Here is a 15607-nt window from a genome sequence, read left to right as displayed (position 1 = left end):
TGATTATCCAGCTATAGCTTTTTTTTAATATTTTACAAAACGCGGTGACGTCAGCTCACTCTCGCTTTCGTCACCGCTACCCACAGACAGCTGAGGTTTTCTTATTTTTTTTTCCCCAGAGAGGCTCGCTCCGATTGGTCAGAGCTGGAGGATGAAAGGACGTCGTCTTAGGCCGGGGTCCGGTTTGAATCTACACCAGCATGTGGATCTCGTTGTACTCGTCTCGTCCGTCTTCGTCGAAGTTGGGGGAATCCTCGTCGCAATCCAGCTGCGGGAAGATAAATTATGTTCAGTCGTTTTCACTCAAAGCACCTGAGGATGGTTTCACACTAGGAACATGTTAGATAAGGTGGGTCTTGCTCTCAGGTGTACTCTGGTGGATCATGTTTGACATTTGGGAATTACACTTCTTTGATTTGGATAAGAAGACTGATGTTAGTCACATGTCGATGCTCTAAATCTGAAGCTACAGCCAGCAGCTAGCTAACTTAGCTTAGCCTAAATACAGAAAAATGGCTGACTGAACCTCCATCGGTTTGAAGGTTAAAAAAACGGCTTATCACCACTCAAGATCAGTTAATATAATATTGCATTTGATTCATTTAATCTGAGGATGGGTCATGACCTCTGAATAGTTTATGTGACTATGTTTTTGTATGAAAAAATATAAGTCAGTTGACTGGTGGTAACTTCCTCTTTAACAAACAGGCCTCTGAATACAAATCAATCTTCTCCTCTGTTTAACGTTTTTACAAAAATGTAGAACTAGTCCTTTAATTCAGCAAGCTCCAGCTCTTCAATGCTTGCAGCTCTTGGTTCAGTCCGGATCGTACGAACCAGACCACAGGTGTTAACGTGTCTGTAGGCATCAAACATTTCAGATCCAATTTAGGTCATTTAACTTCATTTCAAGGTCCTCTGCAGTTTGAGGCGGTTCTACGGAGCCTCTGGGTTCGTGAGACCTTTGGATGAACGTGACGGGACTGGTGGTCAAGTTGAGAACAAAATTGTTTATCCTAGCTCCTGCAAAAGTGAACATTTTGGAAATGGAAGGTTTTAATCTGACAGCGATGACATGTATGGGTTTGGGGGATCTGACCAAGAAAACAACGGAGCTTCGCTTCAGGACGAGCTGTGAAACTCTCTCTGGTTAGAGGACGGAGCGAAGAGAAATATTTGCAAATCGTTCGAAAATATTTGGAAGGGAAAGTCGTCCCTGATCACAGAGGAGAAAATCATTTGTACCATTTTCTTGAAGAGACGTTTGACAGATTTTTAAAGCAGGCCGACGTCCATCTCACGTTAAATCTGCTGTAAAATAACTATCTGGAGGTTTTTTGAGGGATCAGATTATCGTGGCGAAGACTCAAACATTCCCCGGAGTATCTGTGCGAGCCAACCTACCGCCTGGAGCTCGCGCTCCTCGAAGATCCTGGACAGGATGAGGCGGCGCAGCGGCACCGTCATGATGAGGACGAAGGGGAACGCCAGGGAGGCCACGGTGGACTTGACTACCCACAGGGCCACGATGCACGCCAGCTGCGTCAGGGTGAACATGTTCATGCGCCATGTCTTCACCTGCAGCAACAAACACGCGTGGTGGTTAATGGACAGAACACCAGCAGAACAGACACAGTGAACACTCTGAACACAATCTGCTCCCCAGCAGCAAGAAAATATCACAAGTTTTTGGCTCCATCTAGTGGAAAATCCCGCATCTAATGATTTGTGTCAAATGTGCAACTTCCTGTAAACCTTTCCTGACTTTTTTTCCACAAGTTTTTCATGAGCAACAACCTTGTTTCCAATCCGGTTCCGAGTAGAATCAGTATGAGAATGAGTAGCGTTGAGACAGATGCTGTTAGAGGTCACGATTTTGCAGAGTGAAAGCAGAATTAAGAGGCTGCTTCTGAACACAGATCGACAAAAGATATTTTCTTCTGTTTTGAATCCAAAACATGTGAAAACCCTGATGATATAATTCAGTTTAATGATGCCGTCACACAGGTGATCGCTGCCTGCATGCACACAACGGCGACAGACGAGTTTTCATGCGCAGTTCGCGTGCGTGGATCCCGTTTTTTGGAATTGATTCTCTTCACCCAAACATCGATGTCAGCACGTAAGGTATCGATCCATTTGTGTCTGCTCCTGTATCAACTCAGAAACAAACCTGAGACCTGTTTTTCTTTTTTGTCTGTCTTTGAACAACCCGAAAGAAAAGCTGCGAATAAGGAGCTTTGTGGATTTTCTTTAAATAAGTGTTGGTAATCAGGCCTAAGGCTCCACTGGAAGAGGATTATAACGTGAAGTAGCTCATGTGACTTTTGTGCTTGCAACATCTGTATATTCACCTCTGTTTTAACGACTGTGTTTTCATTTACTTGCATATTTATGCGATTGTATACTGTATTTGCTTCAAATTTAAAGCATTACAATGTTTCTTTTTTCTATTTTCTGGTTTTGCTGCTGTACATCTATCATTTCCCCCCTCGCCTTCGCTTAAAGGATTTTATTTTCAGTAAAACAGGTTTTCCTTGTTGCGATCATTCCTCCTTACTGACCATAAGACCTAAAAACCACAGGCCTTGTTCTGGTTTAGCAGTGTGGATGAACCCTTTGTCCAGGTTTTTAGGAAACACCGATACGCTGGTTAAAGAGAAATGCCGCCACAGTATGTAAACACCTTATTCAGGTTTCTGATAATTGTGCGGGTTGTTGCCAAGCTAGCGCGAGTTAGCAGTTAGTATGACACCGGTTTCTTCTACCCTTCCATTATTGATGACCAGGCGGAGAAGCTAAATCCATCCGTGACCAGCTGGAGAGAAAACAAACTGTGTTTCTCTTCAACGGTCGGGGGGGGGGGAAAAACGCTGCGTTTGGGGTCAAAAACTCGGCAGCGTTTTTCCTCTCTTCAGCGTCTTGGAAGTCGGTGGAAGTAGCGCCAGAAAACTCCTCACTCAGCTTGTAATTCTCTGCTGGTGAAGAACTGACAGTTTACTGGATGTGAAGGAGTCCAAGAGCGGGATCATGTTCGTGTTTCATGCACTCGCCGGTCTGAATAATCTGGTTATTCTTTCAAACCGAGACTGCAGAGACGCGGCCCGCTCGCAGTCGCCGCTCTGCTTGGGTTTGGCTTCTCCGTCCCACCACTAATGATAAACCGGCGAGGGCATGCAAACATCGCGACTGCGCGCGTTACCTTGGTGACGTAGATGTGGTCGGGGTGATGCTTGGCGGGCGTGACCATGAGCGTGATGCGCTCGTACAGCTGGATGCCTGTCAGAGACGTGACCCCCATGTAGAGGAAGATGCCAAAGAGCACGGCCAGCGGGATGAGCCGGAGCACGTCCGTCATCACTATGGACATACCTGTGGGAGGGGGGGGGAGGCAAGGAAGGAGGTTAAAGGTGAGACGTTACGTACGAGAGCGGAGGCAAACACGCCGTCGACGCCGCTGATTTGAAACATGTTCCCTGCTCAGCTGAGATGGTTGAGACGCGACTCCGGCTAATCCGAAAAAAGTCGTTTCAATCAAGCAAAGCTCAGGCATTACAGTTGTGTACCCAAACTGGATCATACTTAAGTCTACTGTGGGAAGCCTACCTTAATTGAAACAAGATATTCTGCTGGTACAACAGACCGGGCCAGAGGATAAAAACTCTCAGACGTGTTCAACAAATGTTCTGTTGGAAATAAGACTGCTATAGTTCAGTTGGAAGACGATTTGTAAACAGAACATAAAATAAGTTTGAGACAGTCATATAAAACAAACCGCTGCCTGGAGATGTCGGCAATAAAGTCCATGACCAGTAAAACATCATAGATGTTCTGGAGTTTGTCAGATCGGATCAGGTCGGTAGATCACATCCCACTTTTTCTCCAGCTGATGTGATTTATTTATATTATTTATTGATTATGAAGGAAACTATTTGGTGGAATTTAAAGGGCAAGTGTGTTATATTAAGGGGGACTGAGTGTCTGAAATTGAATGTAATATTTTCAATTGTGTTTTTGTTGTCTCATTTCTTTTATGTCCCTGCTGGGAAAACCAGCATAGACCAGCACCAAAGCACAACATATGGACCCACAAGACCAGTTGTGTGTTGTGTGTTGGTCTATGCTGGTTTTTCCCAGCAGGGGTGTGTGTTCTGTTGTGTCTTTTGCTGTTTCCCTCCACACCTGTCCTGCATCGGCTTCATCAGCCCTGTTCCCAGAGTTCAGCTCCTCCTCTGCTCTCTTGTTCATTCCCCTCACCTGTGTTTCTCCACCTCTCTCCACCTGCACCTCCTCCTCCTGTTAGTTTAGTTTGTATTAAAGTCCAGTCTCTGGTCCTGTTGTTTCCTTTGCCCGTCTTTTATTGGTTTCTCTTTTGGATTTTGGACAATGAGCTCATCAAAACTCACTTTTTGTTTGACTACCTGCCTCTGGGTCATCACCATTTTTACGTCCTATCGTAACTCTTGTGAGCAGAGATAAATAATATAAAGAGTCTCAGGTCTCCCACAGGAGTCAACAAAAGCAGACTTATCATTTCAGGCCAAGAACCACAAAGTCTGACTGAAGATCAGTTTTTCAGCTGTAGCTAGTCCGGTCACCTCCCACTCAGTCTCACATCTCAAAGTGCTGACTGGACTGTAAACGATGACCGCTGCATGGAAACAGGGAGTCTTTATCTGGCTACATTGTAAACAACTGAACATCTGATATCTGATATTGTGTAAAGGCTAATAAAGACTCCACCCACCTGAACTCTTGATGTAACCAGTATCACTCTCAATAAAGCCCCATGCACACGTTTGTGGCAGGTGTGGAAATCTGAACAATAGTTGAAATCCTGAACTCCCATTCGTCTCTTCCCTCTTACCAACAAGAACGGCCACCAGAAGCCCGGTCAGCCTCTGTTCCTTCACCTCCTGGATCATGGGCTTCTCTCCGGGCGCCGTGGCTTTGCTCATGACGGTGAGGGCGTTGACGTGAGTGACGGAGCGCACGGTGGCCGCCGTGAGCCACGGCAGGCCGAACAGAGGACAGATGGCGCCCAGGATGACGATGAGCAGGAGATCCAGGTGGAAGCCAGAACCTTTGACCAGCCGACGCTCCTTCTTACTGACGATCAATCTGATGGATCGGAGGAAAAACAGGAATTGATTCAACAAGCTGAAATTTGGTAAAAAAAAATGATGATAGATGATCACACTTTGTACGTACGAAGTGATCTGAGTTTCCATGAAGATGAGGATGAAGACGAGAAGAGCGGGAACGATGGACGCTCCCATCATCCAGGTGGGAAACGGCTGCTTGTCACCGAACGGGCTGATGAACCAGCCTCGCTTGTCGGGGGAGGTGACCGAGAAGCCCGACGGCACGTTAAGTTTCTAAAACAAAGGAAATCACAATAATGTTTAAGCACTTTGCTGGAGCTGTGATCAAAGATGCTCTCCGTCAGTTGCTGCGACTGAAGGTGTTACAGTTACCTGAGTGTAAGTGTCAGTAATGCTGTAATCCACAAACACTGACACCAAGATCGAGATGGGGATGCCGAAGTCACCGATGATTCTCCTGGCCTGTGGACGATCGAGAAACCCAAACATGAGTCACATCGAGACACACAGCTTGACTCCACGGAGCACCCTGAGGCGCGCCTGAGTTTAAAAGTTTTACCTTGCCACCTAGAAAGCGACTGTTTCTAAATTTCCTGAGGAAGAAAGCGACAAAGAAAGTGCCCATCATGAGGACCAAGGACAGAAGAGCGGTGTTGGGCTGGTTGAATATCTGGTCAAAGTGTGAAAACTTGGCATCGACGGTGTCGTCGGTGGGGTACATCGCCATCAGTGGGTGCTCCTGAAACACCTGGGAACAAGAGGAGAGGCTCAGTTTACCCGCTGTAGAAGGTTTTTGCAGGATACAGAAAGGATTCACTCGAATTCTTGAATGTTATCAACTTAACTTATAATTAAAGTACAATTAATCATAATAAATGAGTCTGTTAGGTGTTTTTACAGGAAGATGTGTATGAAGCAGTTAAGTTTTACCTTTATGAGCTTTGAAAAAGTCTCGTAGATGAAGATGAGGGAGATGAGGAAGGCGAAGATCTCCTGGGTGAAGGGGGAGATGTAGCGAACCATGAAGCTGCCCTCCGCCGCCACGATGACCAGGACGATGAAGATGAGCCAGAACCCGATCCACACCCGACCGGTCAGGTACTCGTAGTTGTGGGCCTGACAGAACTGAGAGAGGAGACACAGACGTGTTGGTGACTGTGTAAACCAGGGACGTATAAAGCACAAATACTTGAAGACTTTTACTTTATGTATTCTACGTTTTCAGCTGACGTACCTTGTAGTAGGCCTCTTCGAACACCAGTAAGGGTCCCGAGAAGCCGATGATGAGGAGGGGCTGACCAGCGAGCAGCGAGAATATAACTCCAAGAGTCGCGGTCGACACGATAAGCTCCGTCACTCCCATCAGGCCCTCTGTTTTCTCTCCTGTGTGTGTGGAAAGACATCTTAAGCGCACGGTTATCAGACTGACATCCAAACGTTTGTGTTTCTTGTAGGGTCGGTTTACCCAGCAGGCCTCCGAAGGTAATGGTGGGCGACAGCGCGGCAAAATAGATGAAGATGACGGCGGCGACGCACTGCATGTCCAGGGAGTCCTTCAGGTCGCTGACGTAGTGCGGGTAGCGGCGGCGGATGTCGTGGATCAGGCCTCCGAAAGGGATCCCTGAGCGCTTCAGAGGGTCCACCTCCTGGTCCCCCTCCTCCTCCTCCTCCAGGTTCACCTCTGAGGGGGGGTTGTGACAGCGTCCATTACATAAAGAAACCACGAGTGTCACAATTAAACGAACGACCACACGAGTCGACAGCAGAGACTAAAGGCACAATATGTAATGAAAATGTAACCATCGTCACCAAAATGTGAAAGGGCACAATCAATACGTGGGTGTGTTTTTAATTATCAAATAAATCAGCAACGAGCATTTAAAAATGTGAATGTTGTCTGGTTTCTCTTCCTCGTCCATGACAGTAAACTGAAAATCTTTTGTGTTGAGGACAAAACAAGAGAATCAGGGACGACGTCTCGGCTGTCAGGAGACACTGATCGTCATGTTTCAAAATTTTCTGACATTTTAAAGACCAAACAGCTAATCGATTAATTGAGAAAATAATCAACAGATTAATAGACATTGAAAATAATCATTAGTTGCAACCCTGTGCCACAAATACTGCATTAGAGTATATTAAACTGCAGCTGAAAATAGTCCCCAACAGATGCACTGTTTACTCCTAAAATCAACAGTGCCCGGCTGTTTCAGAAAGTTATTGCAAAAATAATAATATATTTTGTTTTCAGTTTGAGGGTCTGCAGCTGAGTGATGATTCAGAGAATCTGGAAAGTACTAAGAGATGAAAAATACGTCTTTATTCCTCTATGTGGAGGATTCAAAACTGTCTTTGGCGCCCTCTAGTGGTCGTATCAAACAGTTTTTATGGCAACTGTCTATAACTCAGACTCTTTAGTAAATAATGTTATTAAATATATATGAAAAAAATGATTAGACCTTTTTAACAGGTGGATGGCAGATTTTAAAGAATCATTCCTGTCTTAAACAAGCTTTTCTACACGATAGAAACTAAAAAAGGTCAAATACTGAGGGGTGAAACTGTTTTGTTTCTTATTTGTCACGTCTATATTTTAACAATACAAACACAGGGAGTGTTCTGCACACAGTTTAGAGAAGTCAGACTGTTTGTGATCGGTCTGTGTTCGCAGTGTGGGTCTAACATCTCCTGCAGGATCACAGGTGCCTCCTTCAAACCGAGGAATTGAGGATTTGGCGTGGAGAGGAGTCTCGTTTAGGGGACTTGACAAGAGTACCTTTGTTGTTCGGTTCAATTCCACATACGGACTGGTGCCTCTTCAGCTCTCTCTCCTTCCTCTTGCGCAGCATCTGCTTCTGGAAGTCGGCCACCGTCTTCAGGAGGTCCTTGCCCTCCACGTCTGAGGGTGGAATGACGATGCTGCAGTCCAAGAATTCATTGATACCGTTCAGGAGGTCCTGTCTGTCGTCGGCAAAGTAGGCCACCTCGTGGAAACTCTGCAGCCAAACACAACTGGATGTCATCAACAGAAGCTTAGGAAAGGTCGCCGGAGCTCAAAGGATCTGGTCTACCGTTTATAACTGCATTAACTGTGTATATATTACAGCATCTGTTAGCAGTGAGAGGAGCCTCGCTGCTATGATTGATTTAAGGTCTGTTTCATCAATTATTTCAAAGAGCGATGATCAGCTGCTTTTTTTCCTCCTTAAAATCAAGTAAATAAACGACTATTCGACAGTTTTCTTTGCTTTTTTTTGGGACTCGGTACTAAATCATCTGTCTGTTAAGTGGTTTCACATCTTTCAGTATTTACTGTACATCTACCTTGTCGGACATGAGAGTGGAGAAGGAGCGTCCGATCTCGTGGTAGTCCACGTTGGCCTGACTTGGACCGAGCAGGACGAAAAGAAAGCGAACCGGGACGGGGACCTCGAGCACCGACTCCAGGAGGGCGGCGTCGCTCAGCCTGACGAAGGCCATGGCCGGCTGCTCCAGGAACTCAACGCAGCCTTAACACAATTAACGTCTGCACTTTAGTTGAAGGTACACAAATCACCCAACGCACACAGGAAAATGTACCTTTAACTATGCCTGCGGTGATGTAATGATGCAATTCAGTGTTTTTAAATGGCGATTTCACAACAAGCAGATTCATGCCTTCGCAGGTTATAAAAACAGAGGGGAGAGAAGAGACACAATGCCTTCCTTTTTCGAGCTAATCTACTGTGTCGGAGCTCCCCGAGCTTACCAACTAAAACAATGACAGCTTCAGCGTCTTTGGGAATCTTGGCGAGGAGCTTCATCGATCTGGCTGCAGCTGGATGGCTCTCAGGGGGCAGAGGGTGGAGAGATTTCTTGGAGGAGCAACAGAACAAAACAAGACAAAAAAAATCACACTGTTGTTCCAACCGACACGATGTGACACCATCAACGCAGCGTGGGACCAATAACGTGGATGTATTGTGGGAATGCATATGAACATTTATAATCAAATACTTCTGTAGAGTTACATTTCAACCAGCACAAATGGACGACTGCCTCGTTATGATTGAGCAGAATCTTTTTAATAGGCTGTTTTCAAATTTGCCAACATTTTAAGCCACGGGGGAACATTAAGTTTTCACAGTTAATGCATCAAGAAGCTTTAACTAGAAGCACCTGTAAGCTGACTAAGAACATAATTCGGCACATGTGGCACGGAGAGGGCTCGCTCTCTCCGACTTCAAGAACTACCTACACGACTTCTGACCTCATGGAGGGGCGTTTCAAAGAGCAACGAGGGAGCCACGGGCCTCACATCAGGAATTTAGTGTAATCATCCTTAAATCTGTGCTTACTGCTGATTCTCTGATCTTAATGCAAACCATAAACTAGAACAAGACAGCTCAGCGTGGCTTTTATCTCTGTCCATTCAGATAGCTGAGTTCAATTATCCATGTGGATTCATGTCAGAACGAGTTAATCACCGACTTTGGCTTCATTAAATCGTTTATTTGCTGTGCTGTCTGCCTGCACTGTTTCAACTGTGTCGCAGTCAATCATCACCCAGATTTGATTTCTCTTCACCTTCACCTTCTCAGATTGATATGAAGATTTAAGGGGAGTGTGCAGGAAAAAGGTTGCTGTCGAGTTAAAGCTGCTACAAGGATCTTTATTTTTTGTTGAATCTGGCGCCCCCTGTGGTCAAAAGTGGAATGAGTGCCTCTGCTTAATGTCGTGAGAACTTGCAGCACTTGCATTTGTTTTGGACCAAGTGAAACAAAGATGCAACATTATTTTTGACTTTCTAAAATCCTCTCTTTTGCCCCTCGGGGCTTACGTAGATATGTGTAAGTCTCTAAATAGTTTTCTCTTCTGTGTTTATGACTGAAGAACTGGTGAAAAAAATTCATGTACCAGGGTTATCTTTCTAAGTTCGGTTATCTATTTTCCATCTGTGAAAACCCAAGATTTATGTATTTATTTTTTTTTTTTATATGTGAAGCCAAGTGGAAAAAAAAAAATTCAGGAGGAAATAAAAATGTTCATGTGGGAAAAATATTTTTTTTAAATCTCGTTCCAAAACTTGTTTCCCACATCAACAAAAAAACATTCCTGGGAAATAAATAAAATTCTTGGTTTCATACGTGGAAGAAAATGTGTTTTGAATGTCTTTTTGTCATTCTGTATCACACATGGAAAATATTTTCTTTTTCCACACGTGTTTTCACAGTGTTTCACTTGGCATGACTTTTTTTTTTCACCAGTTCATAATTCATAACACAGGAGAGAATAAAATGTGGATCAGACTCGGATCACCAAAAAAAAAACCCAACTTCTGTGTTTATATTATAATATATAATACATAATATATAATATATATAGCAAAGCAATGAAGTATTGTATCTGGGTAATAGTCATTTTGTTGAATTAAGTTATGTTTTCACAATAATAAGCTGACAGCAAGATATAGTTCACTGGCAGGTACAACAAACATTGCTACGTTACATGCCAGTTGTTCTGCAGCCATCTGGCAAAACAGAAGCACTAGCTGCCCAGAATTTTGAAGGTTTTGTTTACTATTGTCCAAAGTAGAAAATTGATTGTGGTGTGTTTTAAAGCAAAGTCTGAATCAACTTACAAACAGGCTGACGAACACGTCCTGTTTGGGGTCGTACACGCCACCTTTATCGTGGTTCTCGTCGTGCTCTTCGGCCACCAGCGGCAGACTGGTGTCTGGGACGTGGTTGTGATTGAAGCTGCTGTGGAGACTGCCGGATGATTGGTGGCGGTGGAAACGGGTTTTCAGATCACTTGGATGGCTGCGGGGGATAAAAAACAAGATAGCGAGTCAGTCTACCTACAGCCATGCTAACAGGTTAGCTGTATGAGGTTATGCTTTACTAATAATGCCAACATGTTCACACAGACAACTGTCATTATAACATTGTACTTTATTTTCCCATCCATCCATCCATCCATCTATCCATCCATCCATATGTCCATCCATCTAGCCAGCCAGCCATCCATTCTAACATCCATCCATCCATCCAACCATCTAAAAATCCATCCATCTATACATCCAACCATCTAACAACCAATCCATCCATCCATTCATCCAACCATCTAACAATCCATCCATCCATCCATATGTCCATCCATCTAGCCAGCCAGCCATCCATTCTAACATACATCCATCTAAAAATCCATCCATCTATACATCCAACCATCTAACAATCCATCCATCCATCCATATGTCCATCTAGCCAGCCAGCCATCCATTCTAACCATCCATCCATCCATCCATCCATCCATCCATCCATCCATCCATATGTCCATCTAGCCAGCCAGCCAGCCAGCCAGCCATTCTAACCATCCATCCATCCATCTAAAAATCCATCCAACCATTCATCCAACCATTCATCCATCCATCCATCCATATGTCCATCTAGCCAGCCAGCCAGCCATTCTAACCATCCATCTAAAAATCCATCCATCCATCCATTCATCCATCCATCCTTCCATCACATTTACACTTAAAAGTTATGAAAACTTAACAGAAAATCTTGACTGTCTATCTTATAATTGACTTTTTATCTCATAATGATGTGTTACCATGTCAAGGCTGAATTTGCACTTCACAGATATATCAATATATGTCAATAAAGTTTAACTACATCTCAGCAACACAAGGTTAAAGCTAAAATCATAGCCATGAAGTTCTTTTAGCTGCAAGTGTTTAAGCCTTCAGCATCAGAAACCTTAACAGGAATGTGTGTCTACTAATTATCTCTCCAGCCTGAAGGTGAATTAAACTTGTAATAAGACTGCAATTGTGCAGTCATTAGGAGGTGTGTTAATTAAGACGGCAGCAGGATCATTCTGGATTCTAGAAATGAGCGGCACAGCTGTGACTCGTGTTCCCCTCACACACCGTCGGTTCTACCTTCTGTTCCCTCGACATGTTGAAGCGCTTTAACTCAGGCACTCGCAAGCAAAGGTCATAAATCTACAAGTCAATCCAAACTATTTTTCTAGGTATGCTAATTAGAGAGCTCTTCCGAGAAAGTCTGAGGCGACGTGGTCATTTCTCAAGATGATATATTTGCATTAGAACATCAGAAGAACAGCCAGAGAATAATCTTTGCAGCCCTGTTAGCGACGCCTTCACGCATGTGAGTCCAAGCGTGTTTCTCTCCCTCTTAAGGAGAAGCATTTAGTGTGTCGCACCAGCCAAGTTTTTTTTTTAACACTGCTTCATTACATCACCACTCAGTCCAATGGTGACATCACCGCGCTCATTAAGGTCCTCAAGGTCCAATAAGACGGCGCCCGGATTGGACGCGACAGCGCAGCGGGGACAAAAGAACGAGGTGCGACGCTGAAGTCGAATTGTGCTCGAGGTCGTTTCCAGAGGATCTTGAAAGTGTTCTGAGAAAGCGATGAGCTACATTCTAGCAGCACCTCCATGTGTTTTCTTTCCACGTCGTAAATCTGATATCTCAGACTGGTGATGACTCTAATGACATGAGTAGTTTTTGTTTTTTCTTCCCCCAGTGGAAGCAGCCAGTGACATGCTGGGAATTTATGTGGAAAGTGCTGCGAGAGACGGAATGAGCGCACGACGGAGCGCCGCTGAGAGTGTCCGCTGGCCGGCTTACTCCGCGTTCATCTGCTGCGTCGCTCTGTTTGAGTCGAATCCATCTCATGCACATTTGGTCACGACAAATGTCAGCATTATTAGATTACTCGCTGTAACCTTCTGGCCTCATCCAAAGGAAGAATGAAGTGTCATCACGCCACAGTATTTTTTCCACACCGGATTACTGTCACTGAGCCAGACAGGGAAGGCTCCACCGGTGTCATAGAAGGGTTGTATACAGAAACACAGGGATGAGATGAGGATTTTTCTGGGCAAATCAAACTAAAACTGGTACAAGTGAACGTTTTTCAAAAGCAGTTCTCTAAGAAATTTTACTCCATTAAGTAGTAAATCTGGAGCCTTTGTGCTTTTTTTTTTTAAAGGTTGAGATCTGAGGATAAGGAAATTGGAAAACCTACAATAACACGACAACCGGGGTAAACTCCATACACACCTGATTTGGTCAAAAGAAAAGCTACAACGGCTAAACGAGCTTCACAGCTAACAAATGGACCTGCTGTCAGAAGTATGTTTCTGTTTGCTGGTGGACACTGACAGCAACTCTTCTGCAGGTCAGCTCAAAGAGAAAAAGATTAAAAAGCTACACTTCAGCTTTGCTAGCAGCTCTGTGATTGCTAAATGCTAATATTTATCAAGAAATAGCACGTGTACAGTCCAAGAAAGTATCAGAAATGCACAGAAAGTAGTTTTGAATGCAATTTACTGAAGGCACTTCAATAATAGTCAAATGTGAACAACATAAAGCAACAAGGCGACCTGAGAGGGCGACCACGACCACGACAGGAGGACCAGCAGCTGCTTCACCTGCTGGTCCCAGACCTGTGTTCTGCAGCTCAGAGAGAACTGAAGGTTCTGTCACCTGCAGCACGTTTACACCTGAATGTACAAGTGTCAGTAAACAACACTTTGATGGTTGTTTCTGAAACTGTTTCAACTCTGATCTTTGAAAGTTGTGTACGGGGTCGTGGAAAGGTGATGGAACACCTGCACGAGAAAGTTTTAGTTCTGTCGGAGATCAATCAGCTGTGTGTGTGTGTGTGTGTGTGTGTGTTTTGTAGTCTCTAACTGACTCTGTGACTGTGATTTTGACTGCCGGGTCAAAAAGGACCCGAAGATAATCTCTGTACCCGAGTGGTGTTCAGCATCCATGGAAATATGAATGAAGGCAATATTTCCCTTGTTTCTAATGTCGGGGTCACTTAAATAAAAGTCATAAAATGTCAAATTGAAAAAACGACATTCAAGGTGTTTTCTCTGCTGTTAAACACAATTAAGGGCCATTTTTGACTCAAAGTAACAGGAGGGTTCAGAGCAGCTGCAGACCACTGAGCTGTTGAGAGGCTAAATGAAAATATGAAAATGAAAATGAAATAGCTTGTAGCTCAATTTACTACAATTACCATCAACACTCATTGGATGATCCACATAATGAAGTTAGTGGCCCAATTTGTAAGATCTTTGGGATGTTGGTCGACTCTTCCAACAACCCCAAAGCGTCAGTATTTGACGAATGAGGCTCAAAAATCAACTTTCTTACAAATTGGACTTGTATCATTTCACTGACTTAGTTCATCATTTGTTTATTAGCACTAAACACAAACTACAGCTGAGGTTCTGATGGTATAATAATAAAATCTAAATGTGTCATGATAGAACAGGATAAAAAGCCTGACTATCACTAACTGCCTTGGTTTACCCCGACGTCCATGTTCTGCATAAACATTAAATTTAATGGTTATCTACCCAACAGCAAAGTGCTGGTAGCACTACAGGAAAAAGTCAGAAGATCAACAAATTATTTATCCTCTGGGCACCATGAATAAATCACCCACTTTTCAACAGCAGTCCATCCATTAGTTGTCAATAAAAAAACAACAATGTCAACCTAATGGTGGCATCAAAGGCAAAATCAGGGGAACAGTCAAGTCATTACACTTCATCTCAGACCTCGACTGGACTAAAAATCAAATGAATCAAATAACGGTTGACAGAGAGAGTGGATTAATATGTTTTCTGTCCATCATTAGATGCCAAATATCATTCAGAGTGATGCCGAAAGGACACAAAACATAAACTGGAGCATGTCGACATTTGAATTGTTGACAAGCACGGCTTATCTTCCCTTTGGCTAATTCAATCTGACAGCTGACATTCAGTTACCTTGTTTCTTTCGTTATGTAACAGCACAAAAATCTATAATCCACTATGTGTAGTGCACTCTCCCATTGACCATATCTGTCAGGTCAGTTTCGCTGGCGTGTCGATGCGAGCGCCGATCAATAAGCGGGGGATCATCTGAGAAAGATGGCGAGGAGATGACATTTCACATGCATTACGGCCACACATGCTAACAAGCGAGCGGGACCTGATGTAACTTGTTCCCCTCTGGGGGTTTGTGAGCACGCAGCTGAGGGAGTTTGAGGTTTTCCTAGTCCGGGGCGCTAATGCCTTTTATGAATCCGGATTTTTTACATTCAAAAGCAGGTTGTTTTGTTCCCGCTGATCTCCATCCGCCCACACACGGATCTGACATCATCACACCCAATAATTTCCACCAACATCATCGGACTTGACAGCAGCATGTGGCTGACCGGGAAAAAATAACCGTTCATGCAAAGTCGACAAGGCAACAAAAACACAAAGGCGAAAACAATGTGTGACACAGAAACCTGAATAGCTCGATGTTTAGTCGGTTCAAGGTTTTAAACTTTAAACATTTGTATGTAGACAAATCATTTACAGAGCTTGTACACTGGTGCAGGATAAAGATCTCTTTTCACTAAAAACATTATTATGACCAAAATGTTTTGTTTATGTCCGTGTAAGAATTCAGTTGTTTCTGGCTTCTAACACCTTTTTA

At 43.9% G+C, this 15607-nt stretch overlaps 1 protein-coding gene across 5 annotated transcripts in view; it reads right to left on the bottom strand.

Moving 5' to 3' along the window:
- Positions 1 to 15607, bottom strand: part of slc4a3 (solute carrier family 4 member 3) — a 55096-nt gene continuing 39489 nt past the window's right edge. For 4 of the 5 annotated variants that reach the window (XM_030427869.1, XM_030427868.1, XM_030427870.1 and 1 more), the window contains 14 exons: positions 10726 to 10906; positions 8854 to 8959; positions 8430 to 8614; positions 7882 to 8101; positions 6571 to 6786; positions 6340 to 6488; positions 6036 to 6230; positions 5665 to 5853; positions 5478 to 5567; positions 5212 to 5378; positions 4868 to 5121; positions 3203 to 3372; positions 1405 to 1578; positions 1 to 268 (listed from right to left, as the gene is read on the bottom strand). In XM_030427869.1, coding sequence (XP_030283729.1) covers positions 191 to 268; positions 1405 to 1578; positions 3203 to 3372; positions 4868 to 5121; positions 5212 to 5378; positions 5478 to 5567; positions 5665 to 5853; positions 6036 to 6230; positions 6340 to 6488; positions 6571 to 6786; positions 7882 to 8101; positions 8430 to 8614; positions 8854 to 8959; positions 10726 to 10906 — 2374 coding nt within the window. In that variant the 3' untranslated portion in view covers positions 1 to 190. The remainder of the gene's footprint in view (positions 269 to 1404; positions 1579 to 3202; positions 3373 to 4867; positions 5122 to 5211; positions 5379 to 5477; positions 5568 to 5664; positions 5854 to 6035; positions 6231 to 6339; positions 6489 to 6570; positions 6787 to 7881; positions 8102 to 8429; positions 8615 to 8853; positions 8960 to 10725; positions 10907 to 15607) is intronic. The other variant, XM_030427871.1, reaches the window with a different exon arrangement.

This window comes from Sparus aurata, chromosome 9, assembly GCF_900880675.1.
Source record: "Sparus aurata chromosome 9, fSpaAur1.1, whole genome shotgun sequence".
NCBI classification, from domain to species: domain Eukaryota; kingdom Metazoa; phylum Chordata; class Actinopteri; order Spariformes; family Sparidae; genus Sparus; species Sparus aurata.
The sequence above is the reverse complement of the archived record's forward strand: the minus strand, read 5'-3'. Positions and strand labels throughout refer to the sequence as shown.